The sequence below is a fragment of the Podarcis raffonei genome, chromosome 18 (assembly GCF_027172205.1).
Source record: "Podarcis raffonei isolate rPodRaf1 chromosome 18, rPodRaf1.pri, whole genome shotgun sequence".
In the NCBI taxonomy this organism is placed as follows: domain Eukaryota; kingdom Metazoa; phylum Chordata; class Lepidosauria; order Squamata; family Lacertidae; genus Podarcis; species Podarcis raffonei.
In genome coordinates this window covers 3,830,877-3,854,060 of record NC_070619.1, presented here as the reverse complement: position 1 = coordinate 3,854,060, position 23,184 = coordinate 3,830,877, and the positions used below count along the sequence as shown (strand labels likewise).

General features: G+C 48.9%; 1 protein-coding gene across 2 annotated transcripts in view; it reads right to left on the bottom strand.

The window, feature by feature from the left end:
• The window catches only part of CELF5 (CUGBP Elav-like family member 5), an 81,977-nt gene that overhangs the window by 23,078 nt on the left and 35,715 nt on the right, over nucleotides 1–23,184 (bottom strand). Inside the window, exon 3 of one of the 2 annotated variants that reach the window (XM_053372417.1) lies at nucleotides 14,224–14,275. In XM_053372417.1, coding sequence (XP_053228392.1) covers nucleotides 14,224–14,275 — 52 coding nt within the window. The remainder of the gene's footprint in view (nucleotides 1–14,223; nucleotides 14,276–23,184) is intronic. The other variant, XM_053372418.1, reaches the window with a different exon arrangement.

Below are 23,184 nucleotides of genomic sequence, written 5' to 3'. Positions count from 1 at the left end.
ATTCTCTTTATCTCAGGGTCTTGGGTTCAAGTTCTCTATATTCTGAAGGGGGGGGTAGGGATGTGATGGAGATCCCTAGTCCCCTGTATAGAACGACAGTTTCCAAGGTGGAAAGGAAGGACACAACAATCATGTACATTTAGCAGCATTTAATGATGAGATTTTGCAGCAGCTATGAAGCCACACAATGTGTGCGCCTGTTTTTAAAATTGCGGGTGTTTCTGGCGCTTATCGATTTGAAGGTATGTTTCAAAGGACATGGCACGAAAGCATTGTGATATCTCAGAAACCAGAGGGATGGCTTCAGTGCCCTTTCCTTAGGCTTGCCATACGTTCATTCGGAGCTAGAATACGGCAGTCTGAAATTGTCCAGTTAGCAATCGTTGTAATGTCTTGGAAAATCCAGACGTGTTGGCAAACGTCCTAGACAATGTTTGTGTCCGAATGTTCACTTTTTGAAATATGGCAATCCTACCCTTCCTGCACAGGGGACGCGGGTGGTCTAAACTACAGAGCCTAGGGCTTGCCGAACAGAAGGTCGGCGGTTTGAATCCCCGTGACGGGGTGAGCTCCCGTTGCTCGGTCCCTGCTCCTGCCAACCTAACAGTTTGAAAGCAAGTCAAGTGCAAGTAGAGAAATAGGTACCACTCAGGCGGGAAGGTAAACGGTGTTTCCGCGCGCTGCCCTGGTTTCGCCAGAAGCGGCTTAGTCCTGCTGGCCACATGACCCAGAAGCTGTACGCCGGCTCCCTTGGCCAGTATAGCGAGATGAGCACCACAACCCCAGAGTCGGCCTAATGGTCAGGACCTAATGGTCCCTTTACCTTCACCCTTCCTACGATTACCAGAAACAGAGGTAAAAAGGTAAAGGTAAAGGACCTCTGGACGGTCTCACTTTCAGGCCAAGGGAGCGGGTGTTTGACCACAGACAGCTTTCTGGGTCATGTAGCCAACATGGCTAAAACGCTTCTGGCACAACGGGACACCGTGATGGAAACCAGAGCGCATGGAAACACCATTTACCTTCCTGCTGGAGCGGTACCTATTTATCTACTTCCACTTTTGGTGTGCTTTCGAACTGCTAGGTTGGCAGGAGCTGGGACAGAGTAACGGGAGCTCATCCTGTCGCGGGGATTCGAACCACCGACCTTCCAATCAGCAAGCCCAAGAGGCTCCATGGTTTAGACCACAGCATCACCCGCATCCCACCAGAAGGAGAATACATCATGCAGCATAGTAAATGTTATTATGCAAAGTAAGAGAAGTCCTATACAGTGGTGTTAAGAATTTAATTCGTTCTGGAGGTCTGTTCTTAACCTGAAACTGTTCTTAACTTGAAGCACCACTTTAAATAATGGGGCCTCCTGCTGCCGCCGCACGATTTCTGCTCTCATCCTGAAGCAAAGTTCTTAACCCGAGGTACTATTTCTGGGTTAGCGGAGTCTGTAACCTGAAGCGTCTGTAACCTGAAGCTTCTGTAACCCGAGGTACCACTGTATATGGGTACATCTTCCATAATTCATTATAGGTCAACAAACCCACAGCTTTTCTTATGGGAGAAAGTGGGTTATCTTGCACTGAATATGCCAATGGCTGCACTTAAAAGCTTTGCAAGAGCTGAGCTGCCTGATTGAACCGCAGCTCCTGGCAGGGACTCTTCTTCACTCTACTAATAAAGAGGGAGAGTGTCTTTGCATTCCTTCTGGGCTGTTGTTTCTGGGCTTCAGAAGACACTGCAACCAGTTATCAGCAGGGCGGATTTAGGTAAAGTGTTTTGGGGGCATATTTCTGGAGATGGCAGCTCCACGGGGTATATTGCATCCTCTCTCTTTTTTTAAACCCATAAGAGGAGTCATCTTGGCAAACGGATAAAAAAATGTGACATTCCCCCAGTGGGGTGCCGCACAGATGCCCACGGGGGCGTTGACAAAGGAAAGGAACGTGTTGAGGAACCATGGAAGGAATGCCTTATTGCAAGCGACAGGATCAGAGGGTCTGCCTTGGAAGGGGAGCAGATCGGAGGCGACGTGTGTCAGGAGGAATTGCAAAGGGGGCAGGATCTATTGGAGGACGCAGTGACCTGGAAAGAGATTGCTTCTGTTTTGATTTTTGGAGATGGGCTGTGAGGCACGGGGTTTCCTGTCCGCAAGCTGCATGCTGAGAGGTCCATCGCAGGCTGGGCACCTGCCCTGCATGCAGAAGGTCCCATGTTTACTCCCCAGCAGTTTCCCCAGGTAGGGATGGAAAGGCTGCCTTGCCTGAAAGACTGGACAGCTGCCAATCAGTGTAGACAAGAATGAGTTGGGCGGACCATTCATCTGACTAAGAATATTGCTATTTTAACTTGGGGAGGGGGCCCACAACAACAAATAAATTACAGTGGTACCTCTGGTGCTTCAGGTTACAGACGCTTCAGGTTACAGACTCCGCTAACCCAGAAATAGTACCTTGGGTTAAGAACTTTGCTTCCGGATGAGAACAGAAATCGTGCAGCGGTGGCCCCATTAGTTAAAGCGGTACCTCAGGTTAACAGTTTCAGGTTAAGAACGGACCTCCGGAACGAATTAAGTACGTAACCCGAGGTACCACTGTATTGTTGTTATTTCTTTCTTATTAGTAATTTTATTCCTTTAGCTTTTTTTGAAAACTGCAATCAAGCAGCGTATAAATTTTATGAAATGCTTTTCAGGGGCCAAAAAAACCCACAAAAATGCAGCACAGACTATGCACAGAGCACTCTATCTCCATGCATTCCAGAACAAAATGTTGTGCGTGCGTGCAGGCCTTAGGAAAATACAACTAGACTCGCATTTTCAGCATTTAACTATTTCAGTTTCTATTTTTGGTTTATGTAGCCTTTTGCACTATTATATCCTCACCGGAGCTCAGTGTTTCTGAGAAGCGAAGGCCTGCCGCTGAGAGCACAATCCCATTCTTGAGATTTTTAAAAAAAGGAATGGATCAACAGGTAGGGACTCAGGAGAGGGCCTCCTAGAGACAGTCACCCTCCTTGCTCTCCTGCCGGCAAGGAAGAAGAATCTTGTTCCAACAGGCTTTGTGGAACCGACTGCTTTCCACGAAAGGGCTGGAGCAGTGCTGTTTTTATTGTAATCGTTTGCATGGTTTCTGGCCGCTGAGAGCAGGTGGGTTATGAGTTCTTTGTGGTGTAAATGGGCATTGTTGTCTTGGAAGATGTTTAGACACTGGAGAGACCTGTCAGGAGTAAGCCTGGACCAATGGTACCAAATAGTATGGGAAACAGCCCTACTAGAAAAATTAACTAATAAACTGAAACTGACACGGGGACAAACAGAAGAAGACGCCTTCACCCCGGTATGGCTCCCCTTTATCACATACACAGCCCAACAGGACAATGACAATAATCCACCAACAGCATACAAATCAATATGGCTAACCTGATCCAAAACACCCACCCACCTCACTCACACATGAAAACAAAGATCACCACAGCCAATCACAAGCAAACAATCACACCCTAGTCCAACCCCAACCTCTCTCACCACCAAAGGAACACAAGTGAACAACACAAGCAACGCTGACACCAAACTCTACATACATTAAACATAATAGAAACACCGCCCCCCGACCCCACCCCCATCCATCTCCCCTCCCTCCACCCCCCCTTTCTTTTTTCTTTCTTTTTTCTTCTCCCCCTAATGCCTCAACAAATGAAACCGATTTGTAAAAATGTTACATGGAAGAAGAAGAAAAAATACGAGTCACTACACTTCTGTAAAACAAGAAAATCCTTAATAAAAAATATTTTTAAAAAAATCGTTTGCATAGTTTGAACAGATTTTTAGATACAGGCAATGGCTGTTTTCCATTGGGGGGGTTTATTCATTCCTGACCCCAACCTTACATCAATAGTGATTATGCGAATCTCCTCTGTCTATAGCATTTATTGGCTTTTCAATGACCAAGGCAGCCAATTAGCGGACCCCAACAGCAGATCAGGCATAAGCCCGCTACACTATGGTTACCAGGTTTTTTTCAATGAATCCGGGGACCCTTCAGATTCCCCCCCCCCAAAGCTGAGTAGCAACAGGGAGTCAGTATTAGGGATGGTGAGGCAAAAGACCCTGGGCCGAAGCACACATGCATATTGTATAAAGGTGCAAAGCCCTTCTTTCGCACCCTGTGAAACATAAATGCGCAGAGTTTTTGAAAAAACTGGCCAATGGCTGCCCCCCCTGCGGCTCCCAAGCCTCCTCCGAGGGGGAAGGAGATCGGGGGAGACTTGGGAGTCATGGGCAGGCGGCGCACCGTTGCACCGTTTTTTAAAAAACTGCGCATTTATGTTTCACAGGGTGCGAAAGAAGGGCTTTGCACCTTGCCTGGCAGAGAAACTGCGCACCTTGTGCCCTTCCTAAGCAACGGTCATCGGCCCACAACTCCCGAACCTCCCGCATCAGTCAGACAAAGGGGGAAGGGGGGCAGATCTGTACCACCGGACGCCCCGGTTCCCCTTCAGCAGCGGCGACGGCAGCAGCAGTCAGCAGCCCAGAGCCAGGCAGAGCCAGCTGTGCTACCAGGCTGGCTCCAGGCTGCTGAGGCTGCAGCCGCCACGTTTCCCGGGGACAGATTTGCAAATCTGGGGACATTCCGGGGACAGAATTTGTCCAGGGACAGATTTGCAAATCCGGGGGCTGTCCCCAGGAACCGGGGACGTCTGGTAACCCTACGCTACACCCCCTTTCCCGGCCACTTCTGGGTTTGCGGCGATGCGCACAAGCGCACATAAGTTGGATGTATGTACATTGGTTGTTGCCTGTATATATGCTCTTAACTCTATCAATGTTTAATTTTTAAAAATGATTGTGCGCCCCCCCGTCCATGTTTTTAACTGTACTTTTAAAAAATAAAATCTGTAAGCTGCTTTGAGTCCGTAGGTGCCAATTCCCTGGGTACACCCACAAAATCCCCCATGAAGGGGCCAGGCACCCACAGATTTCGCTGCCAGCGCCATGCGCGGCGCATGGCACTCAGAGCCCTGGGCACCCACAGTCGCGGAGCCAAGCTGGCACTCCTGCTTGAGTCCTTGCCAGGGGGGGAAAGGTGGGGTATAAATATAACAGCAACAACTGGGGATAACCTGCTGCACATCTCCCTCTCGCTTGCTACGCCAGTGGGAGCAGGAGAGGGGGAAAGGAGGCCCCTCCGCAATGAGTAAGCCACCAGAAGCACACAAACCCTCGCTCTGGGATCTCGCTTTCTGCATGTGACGCAGGCAGCCCCGAGCGGAAGCCCTGCCTGAACCGATTAGTCTTGCCAGGCTGGGCAGCCACACTGCTTGCAACAAGCGCCGTCATGGAAAGCCACATGCCCGCATGAACACAGTTGCAGAGTGGGGAGGAGAAGGGGGGAGTGCATGTGGATAGGGTCTGCTGCTGTCCCCTCCTAACCTCACCCCCCTCCACCCCTCCATCCTGCTCCTTTATTTATTCATCTCTAGCAAAGCGCCTGTAATTATGATTGGCAATGTGTGGGTGCCGATATGTACCGTATTTTTTGCTCTATAAGACTCACTTTTCCCCTCCTAAAAAGTAAGGGGAGATGTGTGTGCGTCTTATGGAGCGAATGCAGGCTGCGCAGCTATCCCAGAAGCCAGAACAGCAAGAGGGATTGCTGCTTTCACTGCGTAGCGATCCCTCTTGCTGTTCTGGCTTCTGAGATTCAGAATTTTTTTCTTCTTGTTTTCCTCCTCCAAAAACTAGGTGCGTCTTGTGGTCTGGTGCGTCTTATAGAGCGAAAAATATGGTAATATTTGCATGAAGCAAAGATGCTGGGCAGCGGCAAGGAGCTTGCAGTTGCTTCGTCTTGCGGGGTTTACTGAGATGCACAGGGCAGAATTATCCCCCCACAGTGACAGAAGTGTGGGGCAGAGATTAATCCTCTCCCCCAGGTGAATGAATCGTGTCTGGGGGAAAGCAGAGGGCTGCTTTCTTGGGTTGATTGAATGATGTTGGATTGAAATTAAGTGGTTTCTAGCTGTAATGGTATAATAATGGTATATAAAGGAATACGAAAAAATGGTTTTTTATAAGTAAAAATTTAAGGTTATAATAATCTAAGATGTTGGATAGAAAATAAGGTGTTTTTATAAGCTGTAATGCTTTGAGATAAGGATTTGCTGAACAAATAATTTGAATTGGACTACAAGAAGGGGAGGTATGAGGAGGTCAGGGAAATATGTCATTGAAAATCAAGTATTGTGAACTGTATGTGTTTTTAAATTTGATTTTATGCACAGCAACTGAGATATGTACAAGGGGGCTCACTTTTAATGGCCTTGTTGGGAATCACAAGTCCCAAGAAGTCCAACAAAGGCATCTGGTTCGCCACTGTGAGAGCAGGATGGTGGAAATAATAAATAATAATAATAATAATAATAATAATAATAATAATAATAATAATAATAATAATAAATTTATTTATTTATACTCCGCCCATCTGGCTGGGCTTCCCCAGCCACTCTGAGCGGCTTCCAACAAAATATTAAAATACAGTAATGCATCAAACATTAAAAGCTTCCCTAAACAGTCCCGTGGCCCTCATCCAGCAGGATCCTCTTATATTTGTATGCTCCCTTTGGAGACCGGGGGGGGGGGGGCTTGTCATCCTGGCAGCCCAGGATCTCCATATACAGTGGTGCCTCGCAAGACGAACGCCTCGCAAAACGAAAAACTCGCAAGACGAAAGAGTTTTCCGTTTTTGAGTCGTTCCGCAAGACGAATTTCCCTATGGGCTTGCTTCGCAAGAAGAAAGCCCATAGGGAAATCTCCGGGGACCTCTTTTAAATGCTGGCGGTGGGGAGCAAAGCCTTTCGCCCCCCTCCGGCCTTCAGAAGAGGTCCAGGAAGGCCGGCGGGGGCCGAAAGGCTTTGCTCCCCACCGCCAGCATTTTAAAAGTGGCCTGGGATAGCAGGGAAGCGCTTTCCCGCTATCCCGGACCGCTTTTAAAATGTTGGCCATCGGGAGCAAAGACTTTTGCCCACTGCCGGCCTTCAGAAGAGGTCCTGGACCTCTTCTGAAGGCCGGCGGGGGGCAAAAGTCTTTGCTCCCCCCTGCCTGCCTTCCCGGAATAGCGGAGAAGCGCAGCGCGTTTCTCCGCTATCCCGGACGGCTTTTGAAGGCAGGCGGGGGGGAGCAAAGACTTTCGCCCACCGCCTGCCTTCAGAAGACCTCCGCTGTCCCGGGGGCTTTTAAAATGCTGGGGGTCGGCAGCAAAGCCCTCCTGTCCCAGGAGCTTGCGGGGCGGGAGGTTGGGAGATGGGCTTTTCTTCCCACCGCCAGCCTTCAGAACAGCCTTCTGAAGGCTGGCGGTGGGAAGAAAAGCCCTTGTCCCCCCCCCAGCCTTCAGAAGAGGTCGGGGGACAGACTGTCCCCGGACCTGGTCTGAAGGCGGTTTCCATAGGAACGCATTGATTGATTTTCAATGCATTCCTATGGGAAACCGTGCTTCGCAAGACGAAAAACTCGCAAGAAGAAAAAACTTGCGGAACGAATTAATTTCGTCTTGCGAGGCACCACTGTACTTGGCCAGCTTTGTTTACTATGAAATTTGGGGTGCTGTCTCAACCCGTGCCAAAGTTTTGCAGCCTTTCTCCAGCAGTTTGCAGCGGAAAAAAACCAACATTTTGCAGCGCCCCTCCAAACTGATAAGTAATTGATACATTAAGCCGGGGTTCATACCCAAACATTGTCTGAATCGCTTCAAACTGCTGCCAAAGTTTGGCAAGAGTTTTGTTGTGTTTTGAAGCCAAAACCCCACGTTTTACAGCACCCCCCCAACTGAGTAATTGAAACTGAAGCCGGGCATCACAGGTATCACCCCAAGACCCAACATTTTCTGATCTAATAATAATAAAAATAAAAATAAAAATAAAAATAAAAATTTTTATTTATACCCCGCCCTTCCTGGTTGAAAAACCGGGCTCAGGGTGGTTAACAACAAATTTAAAACACTCAATTGATGCAACAAAAACAGCATAAAATACAGTATAAAATGTGAAAACAATAAATTCAGAATTCAAAATTCAATTTAGGAGGAAAATCCATCCAATAAACATTAGATGATCACCAGGGCTAGCTGGCTGAATTAGTCCTATTTGGGCCAGCGAGGAGGCCAGGGGAGAATTAGCTGTGGGATCCCAGAGTGGGTAATATTCATAAAAAGGGGAGGGGGAGGGAAGGAAGGGGAATAAAAGATCAGGCTAAATTCAAATTGAAAGCCAGTCGGAATAGCTCTGTCTTACAGGCCCTGCAGAAGGAAGTTAAATCCTGCAGGGTCCTGGTCTCATGGGACAGAGCATTCCACCAGGTTGGAGCCATCACTGAGAAGGCCCTGGCCCTGGTGGAGGATAGTCTGACTTCCTTAGGGCCCTCTAAACTGTGATTATTCATGGACATTAAGGTCCTCTGCAGGGCAGACCAGGAGACGTTCACAATAGTTTTGCTTGCAGCAAAACACTGCAAAATGAGCGAGTGCCAGTGCCACAGATCCTCTATCAAAAATCCTCCAGGATTTCAGAAAGATATTTTGTGACCCTGCAATTGCCAGACACCTGGAAGAAATGTGCTTGAGATCTCATGGGAAACAGGGGATCAACCCAGGGCCTTGGATCTTCTGCTGCAGGGGTCCGCAAACTCTTTGAGCAGGGAGCTGGTCCACTGTCCCTCAGATCTTGGGGGGGGCTGGACTATATTTGGGGGGGGGATGAACGAATTCCTATGCCCCACAAATAAACCCAGAGATGCATTTTAAATAAAAGCAAACATTCTACTCATGTAAAAACACCAGGCAGGCCCCACAAATAACTCAGAGATGCATTTTAAATAAAAGGACACATTCTACTCATGTAAAAACACACTGATTCCCAGACCTACCGCGGGCCAGATTTAGAAGGCGATTGGGCCAGATCCGGCCCCCGGGCCTTAGTTTCTGGTGCAACAGAACCTTTTGACTCCACATTCACCTCCCTGGTCAGCTAACCTGTTGATCGAAAGAGCACCTCATTTGACACGCTCAAAATCTACGAAAGGGATGAAGACGAGCAATACGCTCTTCCCTTTATCCACAGGTGCTGCTTGTGGCAGTGAATATGGGATAGCTCAGCTGGCAGAGCACGCGGCTCTAAATCTCAAGGTAGCGAGTTCAAGACCCAAGTTACGCAAAAGATCCCTGCATCGCAGGGGGTTTGGACTTAGATGCCCCTCGTGGTCCTTTCCAGCCCTTCGATTCTATGACTTTGGCACAGGTTTGGAGGGGATCCCAACTTCTGGGGTTCATAGTTGATAATAATAATATAATAATAATTTATTATTTATACCCCGCCCATCTGGCTGGGTTTCCCCAGCCACTCTGGGCGGCTTCCAACTGAATATTAAAAACAATACAGCATCAGACATTAAAAACTTCCCTAAAGAGGGCTGCCTTCAGTTGTCTTTTAAAAGTAAAATAGTTGTTTATTGCCTTGACATCTGGTGGGAGGGCGTTCCACAGGGCGGGCGCCACTACCGAGAAGGCCCTCTGCCTGGTTCCCTGTAACTTCACTTCTCTCAATGAGGGAACCGCCAGAAGGCCCTCAGCGCTGGATCTCAGTGTCTGGGCTGAACGATGGGGGTGGAGACGCTCCTTCAGGTATACAGGACCGAGGCCGTTTAGGGCTTTCAAGGTCAGCACCAACACTTTGAATTGTGCTCGGAAACATACTGGGAGCCAATGCAGATCTCTCAGAACCGGTGTTATGTGGTCCCAGCGGCCACTCCCAGTCCCCAGTCTAGCTGCCGCATTCTGGATTAATTGCAGTTTCCAGGTCACCTTCAAAGGTAGCCCCACGTAGAGCGCGTTGCAGTAGTCCAAGCGGGAGATAACTAGAGCATGCACCACTCTGGCGAGACAGTCTGCAGGCAGGTAGGGTCTCATCCTGCATACCAGATGGAGCTGATAAACAGCTGCCCTGGACACGGATTTGACCTGCGCCTCCATGGTCAGCTGTGAGTCCAAAATGACTCCCAGGCTGTGCACCTGGTGCTTCAGGGGCACAGTTATCCCATTCAGGACCAGGGAATCTGAAGCAGAGGTCATTTTGCTGCTGCAAATGCAGCGGTTTGACCCCTGGGAGCACACTCCATTGTCTCTCGAGACAGATGGATGCCAGCCAGCTGGTGGGCCACTGTGAGAGAAGTTTGCAGGACTTCCCGTTGGGCCTGATCCAGAAGCAGGGATGTTCTTACGTAGGGGAGGAGAGTCAAACGAGTAGCTCTGATCAGATGTGAGCAGACACACCGCTCCAAACTCGAGCTTGGCTACAACTTGCAGCTACCCACATAAGAGGATAAGCCAAGGTGCGTTTCGCGGCCGGTTATCTGCGTGACCTCATTTATTTAACAACAAACACAGCCATTTCTCCCTGCTCCCCCCTTTTGAAATGCTCTTTATCATCTTATCCTGAGTTACTCCCCACATCTCCCTCCCCCACCCCCTTCCTCTTACATCCGAAAAGCCCATCTGGCCCTGAGTTATAGCAGCCTCTGGGAAATGATGGGTTTCCATAGAAACGCTACTCCAACAATGAGAGCGCGAGAAAGAGGAGAGAGTTCACTTTCTCCGCGCCCCCCCCCCATAACTGTAGCGGGGGGATGGTCAGAACCTATGGGAAACAAAACTGGAGGGTGCTATTCTGCTCTTCGGCTGGGAGAGTGGAACAAAATCTTATTATCTACTGAAATTGTGTAACTCTCCATCCTTGGAGCTTGGGTGGGGGGGTGATTTAAGGGAGTCATTCAGAATGAAGTCAAGGATCAGAGGTTTAAATGCTCCTTCTCCCTCTCTCTTTTTTTAAAAAAAAATGCAAATCAGGCACTGCCCTATACTTAGACAACTAGCTCTTCAGGGGAAGGGCTAAGCTAGGACTCTGGGCCCTGAAATGTTAACCTTCTATATGCAAGGGTTTGTTTGTTGTTGTTTTTTGCATATAGATCAGACATATACCGTATTTTTTGCTCTATAAGACTAACTTTTCCCCTCCTAAAACGTAAGGGGAAGTGTGTGCGTCTTATGCGGCGAATGCAGGCTGCGCAGCTATCCCAGAAGCCAGAACAGCAAGAGGGATTGCTGCTTTCACTGCACAGCGATCCCTCTTGCTGTTCTGGCTTCTGAAATTCGGAATATTTTTTTTCTTGTTTTCCTCCTCCAAAAACTAGGTGCGTCTTGTGGTCTGGTGCGTCTTAAAGAGCGAAAAATACGGTAGTCATGGTCATCCCAGGTGGTGTGCGTATGACAGGACTGTGCTGAAGTTTCTGCGATGAATACTAACAGAATAAATATATTTATTTTATTAGCAAAGACCCCTAACCAAAAAACCAAAACAAAACCTATGCGAGCAAATGCATTGCAACACACCCAGCATTTTGCACCATCGGGGTAAGAGATCTGACATTGCTAACCTTGACGTAACAACAAAAAAGTAAACCATTGTTCTTTTTCTCCTTCCCCCTTCTGAAAAAAAATATGCAATGAATGAAGAATATGTGCAGATTAGGTGCAAACCAGAACGTGCTGGGAGGTTTATAAGATTACAAGCAGCAGGTAGAAAAAGAGGAAACGATGATATCAGAAACCAGAAGGTTTCTGGACAGCCTTCCAAAAGCATCTCTCACCCTTCCACAATAGGCTAGTTTCTACACACAGACACACACCGATCTCCAGCCTCCACACAGGTGAGCAAGGGGCAGGATTCAGAGTTCCAGGCCACTTTCCAATTAGGCAAAACCAAGGCTCGTGAGGGCTGTGGCCTGGGTAAGAGTTATGGGGGCCAGATGCAGGGCCTTGGAGAGCCGCATTGGGAGGTTTCCTGCTCTACACCTAAGTTTCCAGTCTTGCACAGATCATTATTGCTAAGATTTGAGTTTGGTAGACCACAAGCTCAACCAGAGTCCACTGTGTGATGTAATAATAATAATAATAATAATAATAATAATAATAATAATAAATTTATTATTTATACCCCACCCATCTGGCTGGGTTTCCCCAGCCATTCTGGGCGGCTTCCAACAAAGTATTAAAATGCAGTGATCTGTTAAACATTAAAAGCTTCCCTAAACAAGGCTGCCTTCAGATGTCTTCTAAAAGTCTGGTAGTTGTTCTTCTCTTTGACATCTGGTGGGAGGGCGTTCCACAGGACGGGTGCCACCACTGAGAAGGCCCTCTGTCTGGTTCCCTGTAACTTGGCTTCTCGCAGTGAGGGAACCGCCAGAAGGCCCTCAGTGCTGGACCTCAGTGTCCGGGCAGAAAGATGGGGGTGGAGACGCTCCTTCAGGTATACCGGGCCTTTGAGGCTGTTTAGGGCTTTAAAGGTCAGCACCAACACTTTGAATTGTGCTCGGAAACGTACTGGGAGCCAATGTAGGTCTTTCAAGACCAGTGTTACAGGGTCTCGGCGGCCGTTCCCAGTCACCAGTCTAGCTGCCGCATTCTGGATTAGTTGTAGTTTCCGGGTCACCTTCAAAGGCAGCCCCACTGATGCAGCAGCAAAAAGAGTTAATGCTATTCTAGGCTGCATCAACAGAAGTCTCATGTCCAGATCAAGGGAAGTCATAGCCCCGTTCTCTTCTGCCTTGGTCAGACCACACCTGGAATACTGTGTCCAGTTCTGGGAACTACAATTTAAGAAGAATGTTGACAAGCTGGAAGTTGGGCAGAGGAGGGCAACCAAGATGATTTGGGGTCTGGAAACCAAGCCTGATGAGGAATGGTTGGGGGAGCTGGGTGTGTTTAGCCTGGAGAAGAGGAGACTGAGAGGAGGTAGAAGAAGAAGAAGAGTTTGGATTTGATATCCCGCCTTTCACTCCCTTTAAGGAGTCTCAAAGCGGCTAACAATCTCCTTTCCCTTCCTCCCCCACAACAAACACTCTGTGAGGTGAGTGGGGCTGAGAGACTTCAGAGAAGTGTGACTGGCCCAAGGTCACCCAGCAGCTGCATGTGGAGGAGCGGAGACGCGAACCCGGTTCCCCAGATTACGAGACTACCGCTCTTAACCACTACACCACACTGGCTCTCTAGGAGAGCCATCTTCAGATATCTCAAGGGCTGCCCCACGGAAGAGGGAACAAGCTTGTTTTCTGTTGCTCCAGAGGGCACGACTCAAACCAAGGAATTCAAGTGACAAGAAAGGAGATATCGACTAAATATCAGGAAGAACGGTCTGACGGCAAGAGCTGTCCAACAGTGGAACAGACTCCCTCAGACCTTAAGGTCCATGAATAATCATAGTTTAAATGTCCCGGGCCCTAAGGAAGTCAGATTATCCTCCACCAGAGCCAGGGCCTTCTCAGTGATGGCTCCCACCTGGTGCAATGCTCTGTCCCATGAAACCAGGGCCCTGCAGGATTTAACTTCCTTCCGCAGGGCCTGTAAGATGGAGCTATTCCGACTGGCTTTCAATCTGAATTTAGCCTGATCTCCTATTTCCCTTCTCTTCCCTCCCCCTCCCCTTTTATGAAGATTACCCGCTCTGGGATCCCACAGCTTATTCTCCCCTGGTCTCCTCGCTGGCCCAAACAGGACTAATTTAGCCAGCTAGCTCTGGTGATCATCTAATGTTTATTGGATGGATTTCCCCCCTAAATTGATTTTTGAATTCTGAATTTACTGTTATTCACATTTTATACTGTATTTTATGCTATTTTTTGTTGCATCAATTGTTTTAAATTTGTTGTTAGCCGCCCTGAGCCTGGGTTTCTGAACCAGGAAGAGTGGGGTATAAATAAAAATCTCTATCTATCTATCTATCTATCTATCATCTATCATCTATCATCTATCTATCTATCTGTAGCTGTGAATCCTATAATGCAAAGGGCTGGACTAGACAACGCTTGGGTTCCTTTGCAACTTTACAATTCCGTGATGCTGTGATTCTATCTATTGATACACCTTCGTATTGCAAAAAAAAAACCTTGCATTTATATGTTTTCCTAATATGTCTCCCCACCACCACCAACATTCCTGATTACAGAGGTGGGTGGCTTTTGAGATTTTAAGGGGAGGACAACACTGTAGGAACCAGAAGCTAATATTTGATTTTATGCACAGCAACTGAGATATGTACAAGGGGGCTCCCTTTAAATGGCCTCCCTGAGTAGGGTGGTAGGACAAGGGGTTGCGGGGGGGGGGACAAAAACAAACAAGGAGAGATGACAACTACCTCCACGGCTCTCGCTGTCCGCCGGCTTTACCTGGATTGGCCGCGCCATCTGGAGACAGAGAGAGAGAGAGAGAGAGAGAGAGAGAGAGAGAAAATTGCCAAATGTTAGCAAAGCCAAACTCTGAGCACTCTGTCGTGCTACGAAGGGAGGGGGTAAGAGAGTGATAGCAACAAGAACATAAATACAGCCAAATCCAGCCATAGGCAAACTCGGCCCTCCAGATGTTTTGGGACTACAACTCCCATTGTCCCTAACCACTGGTCCTGTTAGCTAGGGATGATGGGAGTTGTAGTCCCAAAACATCTGGAGGGCCGAGTTTGCCTATGGCTGGCCAAATCGTTGCAGCGTAGAATGCTCCCGTGAAGGTCCTGAGTCAGCTACACCTTCAGAGGAACCGTTAGCCCTCCAGATGTTGCTTGAACGACAAAAAGGTAAAGGTAAAGGACCCCTGGATGGTTAAGTCCAGTCAAAGGTGACTATGGGGTTGTGGCGCTCATTTGCTTTCAGGCCAAGGGAGCCGGCGTTCGTCTGCAGACAGCTTTCTGGGTCATGTGGCCAGTAGGACTAAACCGCTTCTGATGCAACGGGACACCGTGACGGAAACCAGAGCGCACGTAAACGCCATTTACCTTCCCGCCGGAGCGGTACCTATTGATCTACTTGCACTGGTGTGCTTTCGAACTGCTAGGTTGGCAGGAGCTGGGACAGAGCAACGGGAGCTCACCCCGTCACAGGGATTCAAACCACTGACCTTCTGATCGGAAAGCGGTTGTTCGGCAACATCTGGATGCCAAAAGCTGACCACATCTGGGTCTACATACTGACTGGCAACGGCTCTCAGACCCCTACTGTTCTGTGGTGCCAGTTCCGTTTCCCATGTCTCTGCATCAGTTTGTGACCTATTTGGGTTTCGTCGAAAAGGTCGTCGTGAAAACCCGCCGTCATTTTAGTGCTAATTTCCCTTCGTATAGATTCATAGAATTGGAAGGAGCCCCAAACATCATCTAGACCCCCCACAACGCAGGAATCTCTGCTAAAGAATCCATGGCAGATGGACACCCAAATTCTGCTTAGAAATCTCCAAGTAAGGAGAGCCCACATCTTCCAATGAAGTCCGTTCCACTGTCGATCTGCTCTTACTGTCAGAAAGTTTCCCCTGATGTTTAGTTGGAATGTCCATTCCAGTAACTTGAAGCCATGGGTTCGAGTCCCACCCTCCAGAGCAGGAGAAATCAAGCTTGCTCCATCTCCCACATGGCAGCCCTTAAGATGTCATGCATCTGTGTGCAATTTTGCCCAAAATACACGTCGTCTCCCTTAATACAATGCTTTTTAATTTGGGGCATGTTTTCGCTAGTGTGTGCTCTTTTATGCATCCTTACCCATGAAACACAGGGACGCGGGTGGCGCTGTAGGTTCAACCACAGAGCCTAGGACTTGCCGATCAGATCGGCGGTTCGAATCCCCGCGACGGGGTGAGCTCCCGTTGCTCAGTCGTGGCCGACTCTGGGGTTGTGGTGCTCATCTCGCTTTATTGGCCAAGGGAGCTGGCATACAGCTTCCGGGTCATGTGGCCAGCATGACCAAGCCGCTTCTGGCGAACCAGAGCAGCGCATGGAAACGCTGTTTCCCTTCCTGCCACAGCGGTACCTATTTATCTACTTGCACTTTGATGTGCTTTCGAACTGCTAGGTGGGCAGGAGCTGGGACCGAGCAACGGGAGCTCACCCCATCACGGGGATTCGAACCGCCGGCCTTCTGATCGGCAAGCCCTAGGCTCTGTGGCTTAACCCACAGCGCCACCCATGTCCCCAAGCAGGGCCAGTGCACAAGAGCAACTCTCCCCTCCTGCAATTCCCTGGTATTCAGAAGCATCGCTGCATCGGACTGCAGAGACAGAGCATAGCCTCCATGACTCATAGCTGCCGAGAGCCCCAGGACCTCGCATTTGTGCGCCTGGCTCCGAAGCAAAACCGCACCACTTTGCGGCTGTTTATTCCCACATCGCATCTGGTGGCAGTTACGGCGGGATAACCAACCCTGCAGGCCAGCACAAAGGGCGGGGCAGGGAGCTGCGCACTGGGGGCCTTGGTTCGCAGTGCATGTGTGCGCACGCCTGGGTCAAAATTTAATCCGCTCCCCCCCCGCCACCTGCTTCCAAGGACTGGAATTCTGTTGGGACCAAAGGCCGGACTTGGGAGTTTGGGTGGGTTGCGTAAGCAACTCGTATCAGGGAGGATGTCTCTGGCATCTTCCCAGAAAGCAAAACAACCATTGTTTTTGGCACTGCAAGGCCTTTCTGCTGCCCCTAACTGCCTCCTCCATCCTGGACCGGACCAAGCCCATCTCCACCAACATCATTGCACACACTGGTGTCCGTCCGTCCCCCAACCCCGTCCTCTCCATCTCGGTAGCCCTGTGATTCTGCTTGGATTTTTATTATTATTTTTTGTTAAGGAAGGGGGGGGAAGGAATGTTCATTGCCATGGCAACGACCGTGCGCCACATGGAACCTGACATTTGTGGTTGCCGTAGCAACAGGCTCTTCTCCGGGTTGGGGGGGGGCGCTGCCTTCCTTCTATTTTGGAGACAGCAGTGGGAATTTAGTGTGCGCGTGCTTGTGTGTGTGTGCGCGCGGGTGGGCGGCTATTTAAGATTTGCCTACGTGTGGCGCTGAGGGGATGGAAAGGGAGAACGGAGATCCAGTCAGAAAAGCGGGTGGGAAAGGGAGGGGAATCAACCCGGGCCGTTTAGCATTTTGCTTCCAGGGAGATCACGAGAAAGCAAAAAGACATCATCGTGCTTTGGAGTTTTTCTTTAGGGGTGGGGTACCGTCGGCCTCCAGATGTTTCTGCGCTCCAGCATCCCAGCGCGTCAGGAGCTTTAATGCAGCAACATCTGGAAGGCCTTAATCTTTGCTCCGCCCTGGACATGTCACATGATTGATAGGCCACGCCCTGGTCCTGCCTCTCCCCCGCCCCCAAAATACACTCTGTGCAGGTTCTGAAATACTGGACTGAGCCACAGTTCTTCCTAAGGGCTTGCAGCTAAATGTCAGGGCAGCAGGGAAGGCGCAGCGTTTACTGAACGAGATGCATAGAGCACTAGATCAAAAAATGAGAATAGTGTTTCTCTAAGAGGCTTGCATGCAAACCATGTCAAATATTTATCAAAATCGGCTATAGACAAGTAGGCAAGATAATATGACGTGGTGCAGGCAGGCTTGCCGAAACAAAATAGCTTTTAACAGGCCTTAGGAACGGAACTGGGAAGGCAGCTTCCTATATCAATAAGCAGGGAGTTCCAAAGGAGGAAGGGAAAGGGCTTTCGCACTTGGCATCTGGCCACCGTGAGAACAGGATTCTGGAGTGGGTGGGCCATTGCCCTGACCCGGCAGGGCTTCCTGTTATGTACTGAAGTTCTCACCCTGGGCCAGCAGGGGGATACTGTAGATAGTTATGCAAATGAAGGATCGAAAGTGACGTTCAGTGATTGGATAGTTTTAGAAAGTCGCAACAGTTACGATTGTTCTGGAGCTTTATATAAGCAGGCTGACTGAGCTCCTCAGTTCAGTTCTGTTCCAGCTTACAAATAAAGATCTGCTTTGGAAGAATCGCTGTGTCATCTGATATGTTCGCCCACAACTTAACACTTCCTATATGTTCTTTTTAAAAATTATTATTATTTATGCTTTTCAGATTATTGTTGTTGTTGTTTAGTCGTTTAGTCGTGTCCGCCTCTTCGTGACCCCCTGGACCAGAGCACGCCAGGCCCTCCTGTCTTCCACTGCCTCCCACAGTTTGGTCAAACTCATGCTGGTCGCTTCGAGAACACTGTCCCACCATCTCGTCCTCTGTCGTCCCCTTCTCCTTGCGCCCTCCATCCTTCCCAACATCAGGGTCTTTTCCAGGGAGTCTTCTCTTCTCATGAGGTGGCCAAAGTCTTGGAGCCTCAGCTTCAGAATCTGTCCTTCCAGTGAGCACTCAGGGCTGATTTCCTTCAGAATGGAGAGGTTTGATCTTCTTGCAGTCCATGGGACTCTCATTTCACTAATTTTACAATCATTTTAACATTTCGAAACTTGACTTCCTTCCCCCTCTTTCTGCGGTTCCTTAAATTTATTTTTAATACCTTCTGCATATCCGAATTCACTTTTATTCATCTACTTTGAATCTATACTCTTATAAAACTGCAGGTTGTCACAATAATCCCGCCAATGTTTTTATCTGTTTACAATTTATCTGTAAATATTAAACAAACCATTTCCATTCTTCTATATAAAGTTTACTGTCTTGATTTCTTATTCTTCTGGTACGTTTTGCCATTTCTGCATATTCCATAAGCTTTTGTATCTATTCTTCCTATGCTAGGACTTCTGCTTCTTTCCATTTTGGGGCGAGTAACATTCTTGCCAGGGAAGACGGGTGGTGCTGTGGGTTGAACCACAGAGCCTAGGACTTGCCGGCTCCCTCGGCCAATAAAGCGAGATGAGCGCTGCAACCCCACAGTCGGCCACGACTGGACCTAATGGTCAGGGGTCCCTTTACCTTTACCTAACATTCTTGCCACTGTAGAAGCGTACATGAATAAGTTTCTAGACAGTTTCAGTAGTTCTGTCCCTATAATTCCCAAAAGGAAAGCTTCTGTGTTTTTGCAAAGGTTATTTTAAACATCCTTTTCATTGCATTATATATCGTTTCCCAGTAAGCTTTAACCTTACTACAAGACCAGTAGTAACATGAGGACTAGAATCTTGCTTAGGGTATGGGCTGTAGCTCAGCAGTAAAACACTTGCAGGCAGACAGGACTTGGGAATGTCGCCTGCCTGAAACCCTAGACTGCCTCTGCCAGTCAGTGTTGACAGTACTAAGCTAGATGGGTCAATGGCCTGCCTCAGGCAGACTCCTATGTACCCAGTCTAGAGTTGTAACACTTAGCTGTGATTCCTGCGTTGTAGAGGGTTGGTCTAGATGACCGTTGGGGTCCCCTTCCACAATTCCCCAACAGAGGGATTCCCTTCCAGCTCATTCATATATGTAGCTGTGTTTTAATTCTTACTGCTGTAGTAAGGTAAAGGTAAAGGGACCCCTGACCATTAGGTCCAGTCGTGCCCGACTCTGGGGTTGCGGCGCTCATCTCGTTTTATTGGCCAAGGGAGCCGGTGTACAGCTCATGTGGCCAGCAGGACTAAGCCGCTTCTGGCAAACCAGAGCAGCGCACAGAAACGCCGTTTACCTTCCCGCCGGAGCGGTACCTATTTATCTACTTGCACTTTGTGCTTTTGAACTGCTAGGTGGGCAGGAGCAGGGACCGAGCAACGGGAGCTCACCCTGTCGCGGGGATTCAAACCGCCGACCTTCTGATCGGCAAGTCCTAGGCTCTGTGGCTTAACCCACAGCGCCACCCGCGTCCACTGCTGTAGTAGCATACACAAAAAAGTTTCTATACAGTTTCGGTAGTTCTGTCCCTATAATTCCCAAAAGGAAAGCTTCTGTGGGTTTTTTTGTGTTGTTGTTTGCAAAGGTTATTTTAAACATCCTTTTCAATTCATTATATATCATTTCCGAGTAAGCTTACAGCAAGATCACCACATATGATAAAAATAACCTTCTTTCTCTTTACATTTCCTTTGGGGGGGAACCATGCGCTGTCAATGTATGGTGCAGATGTGGCCCAACTGATCCCATTAGGGATCTCCTTCCATTTTGGAACAGCGGGGGGAACCAGACCATTGAGTTCGCGTAAGTTGAGACAAAGTTGACCAAAGCAAGGGGAGGAAGCACATAAATGCATCTTCCACATGGCGTCATGCCCTGGTGCGCCCCCTAACTCAGCAACCCTCGCCCCCTTCCCTACCATGATTTATGCAGCGCTCGTGATTTATGCAGACTAAGCCATAAATGATTTAAATGAGCATGAAAGATTCACTGCTCCGTTCACTGTCGGGAGGCCATGGCAGGACAGGATCCTGCAAACACGCAATTGCAGCCTGCCCCAACGTGGCTTTTTGCATGGGACTTTTGCCTTTGGCTAGGCGGAACTTCTTGCATCTCAGGAAGAACATTGCACCAGGGTGGGGCCCAACCAGCCCCTCCATTCGTCGGCCAAAGAAACGGTAGCTGCTAGCAGACCCCTGTCCACCCACCACTCCCTCCAGGAAAGGAACACCTCAACAATAAACGGCAGTTGCTATTCAAGGCAGGACAACCATGGTGTGGTCTACATGGCTCTGCCTTTGGAAAACGCTGTTTCACCTGGTCCAGAATGCTGCGGCCAGACTGCCAACTGAAGCCGGTTACAGGGAGCAGGTTAAAGGTAAAGGTAAAGGGACCCCTGACCATTAGGTCCAGTCATGGCCGACTCTGGGGTTGTGGCGCTCATCTCGCTTTACTGGCCGAGGGAGCTGGCGTACAGCTTCCGGGTCATGTGGCCAGCAGGACTAAGCCGCTTCTGGTGAACCAGACCAGCACACGGAAACGCTGTTTACCTTCCCGCTGGAGTGGTACCTATTTATCTACTTGCACTTTGAGGTGCTTTCGAACTGCTAGGTTGGCAGGAGCAGGGACCGAGCAATGGGAGCTCACCCCGTTGCGGGGATTCGAACCGCCGACCTTGTGATCGGCTAGTCCTAGGCTCTGTGGTTTAACCCTCAGCACCAACCGCATCCCAATTCTATTAATAAGAATAAGAATAAAAATAAGGATGGTGATGATGATGATGATGATGCGCTATAAGCCACTTGGAGGAAATTCTGCTTTGAAAGGCAGCATATGCATTCAACAATAATATATATATTCTAAAAACAAACAAACACATTTTCTGGTACACTTGCTGGTATGGGGCAGTCCTTAGCCCTACCTGGAGAGGCTGAGGGCAGAACCTGGGACCTTTATTAATAGAATTTATATACTGCCTTATACCCGGGGGTCTCAGGGTGGTTCACAGAATAAAATCAAGATATAAAACCACAAAATACATAATAAAAGTAAGGACAACCCAATTGCCTGCCCCCCCACAAAAAAACACATTTTAAAAGGTTATAGGGTGTCAAACTGATCAACCAAAGGCCTAGTTAAAAAGGAATGTTTTTGCCTGGTGCCTAAAGGTGTGTAATGAAGGCGCCAGGCTAACTTCCCTGGGGCAGCATTCCACAGATGGGGAGCCACTGCAGAGAAGGCCCTGTTCTTGCGTTGCCACCCTCTGGACCTCTCAAGGAGCAGGCACATCAAGAAGGGCCTCAGAAGATGATCTCAGGGTCCATACCTGTTCTGAACTCCCACACCTGTTCACTGCACTCCCCAACCTCACTTAGTCCACCTACTGTTTGCAACCCCACCTTCCTCTCTCACCTGACCACCCCCTCCTGCCTTTACACCTGACATAAGCTATCAGCAGCCACACGCACTACAGCGTGACGACAGCATCGCATTTCAATGTATATAGGAAGATATAAAAAGGTAAAGTAAAGGGACCCCTGACCATTAGGTCCAGTCGTGGCCGACTCTGGGGTTGCGGCGCTCATCTCGCTTTATTAGCCGAGGGAGCCGGCGTACAGCTTCCGGGTCATGTGGCCAGCATGACTAAGCCGCTTCTGGCGAACCAGAGCAGCACAAGGAAACGTCGTTTACCTTCCCGCTGGAGTGGTACCTATTTATCTACTTGCACTTTGAGGTGCTTTCGAACTGCTAGGTTGGCAGGAGCTGGGACCGAGCAATGGGAGCTCACCCCGCTGCGGGGATTCGAACCGCCGACCTTCTGATCGGCAAGTCCTAGGCTCTGTGTTTAACCCACAAGCACCACCCGCGTCCCTTTATAGGAAGATATAGCAAAACTTAAAACCGACATTTTTAAAACAAACACGCATTTAGCTCAAAAGAGCGGCAGAGAGCAGTTTCTACTAAGATCGGCATAAAGTTCAGAGGCCCTGGCTCCAATCCTTAACCTCGGCTAGAGGGAGAAGACAAGGCAAAGAGATGTTTCAGAGAAGGCAGATAGTGACAGCAAGGGAGTGTCAGGCTGTGAAAGGGAAGGCTCAGCCATAAGCCCCCTTATGGGGCAATGACAGTCTTGGAAAGACGGGGCAATCCACTTTGCATACCGAACAAGGCTGGTGGAGTTTCTACTGTTTACGGATTTCCAATTGGCACCTGCCTGGCCACTGTGAAAACATGACACTGGATTAGATGGGCCCCGCTTTGGTCGGATCCAGCAGCCAAGCTCTCCTTACATTCTCTCTCTCTCTCTCTAATTTTATTATTTTTTTAACATATCATTTTCAACAGTAATTAAACAGACTTTTACATCTTATACAATTTTTTTTTACTTCCATCAATCTCATCTGAAAATTTTTCAGTCTAATCTCTTAGTATACATTTCTTACTTTCTTACTTACGGTAATTTGTTGATTACAATTGCTCTTCAGATAGTTCATATACTTCTTCCAATCTTCTGGTCCCGCAGGTTTTGAATCCTTCCTGTCATTTTGCCCAATTCTGCACAGTCCATTCATTTTATCTGCCATTCTTCTTCCGTCGGAATTTCTTCTTGCTTCCATTTCTTACGTTCTCACGTGTGGGTTGTCCTCCTATCGGCAGATCAACGCCAAGCAACGGCCGTGCTGCCCGAAGGGAGTCACAGAGAGGGATGGTGACAATCGCCAGCTTCGGCCTCATCACCGGCCCTCGGTACGCCACAGCGCTTCGCTTCGCCGCTGACTAGCGGGCCAGAAGGGTCTCCTCCGCCCATCGGACGCCATGACACCACCGAGCGGCCGTGCCATCGCTGCCAGAGCTCGTCTCTCTGCATGGGAGCCCTGAAGTGATGACAAGGGCCATTACGCCACATTAGCATCACCAAGCTGCAGGAAGTGAGAAGAAGAAGGCAGCAGGGAGACTCAGGCCATCACAGCAATTACGGGTTCTCTGTGGAACGACGAAGCTTTGATGGACACATGAGAT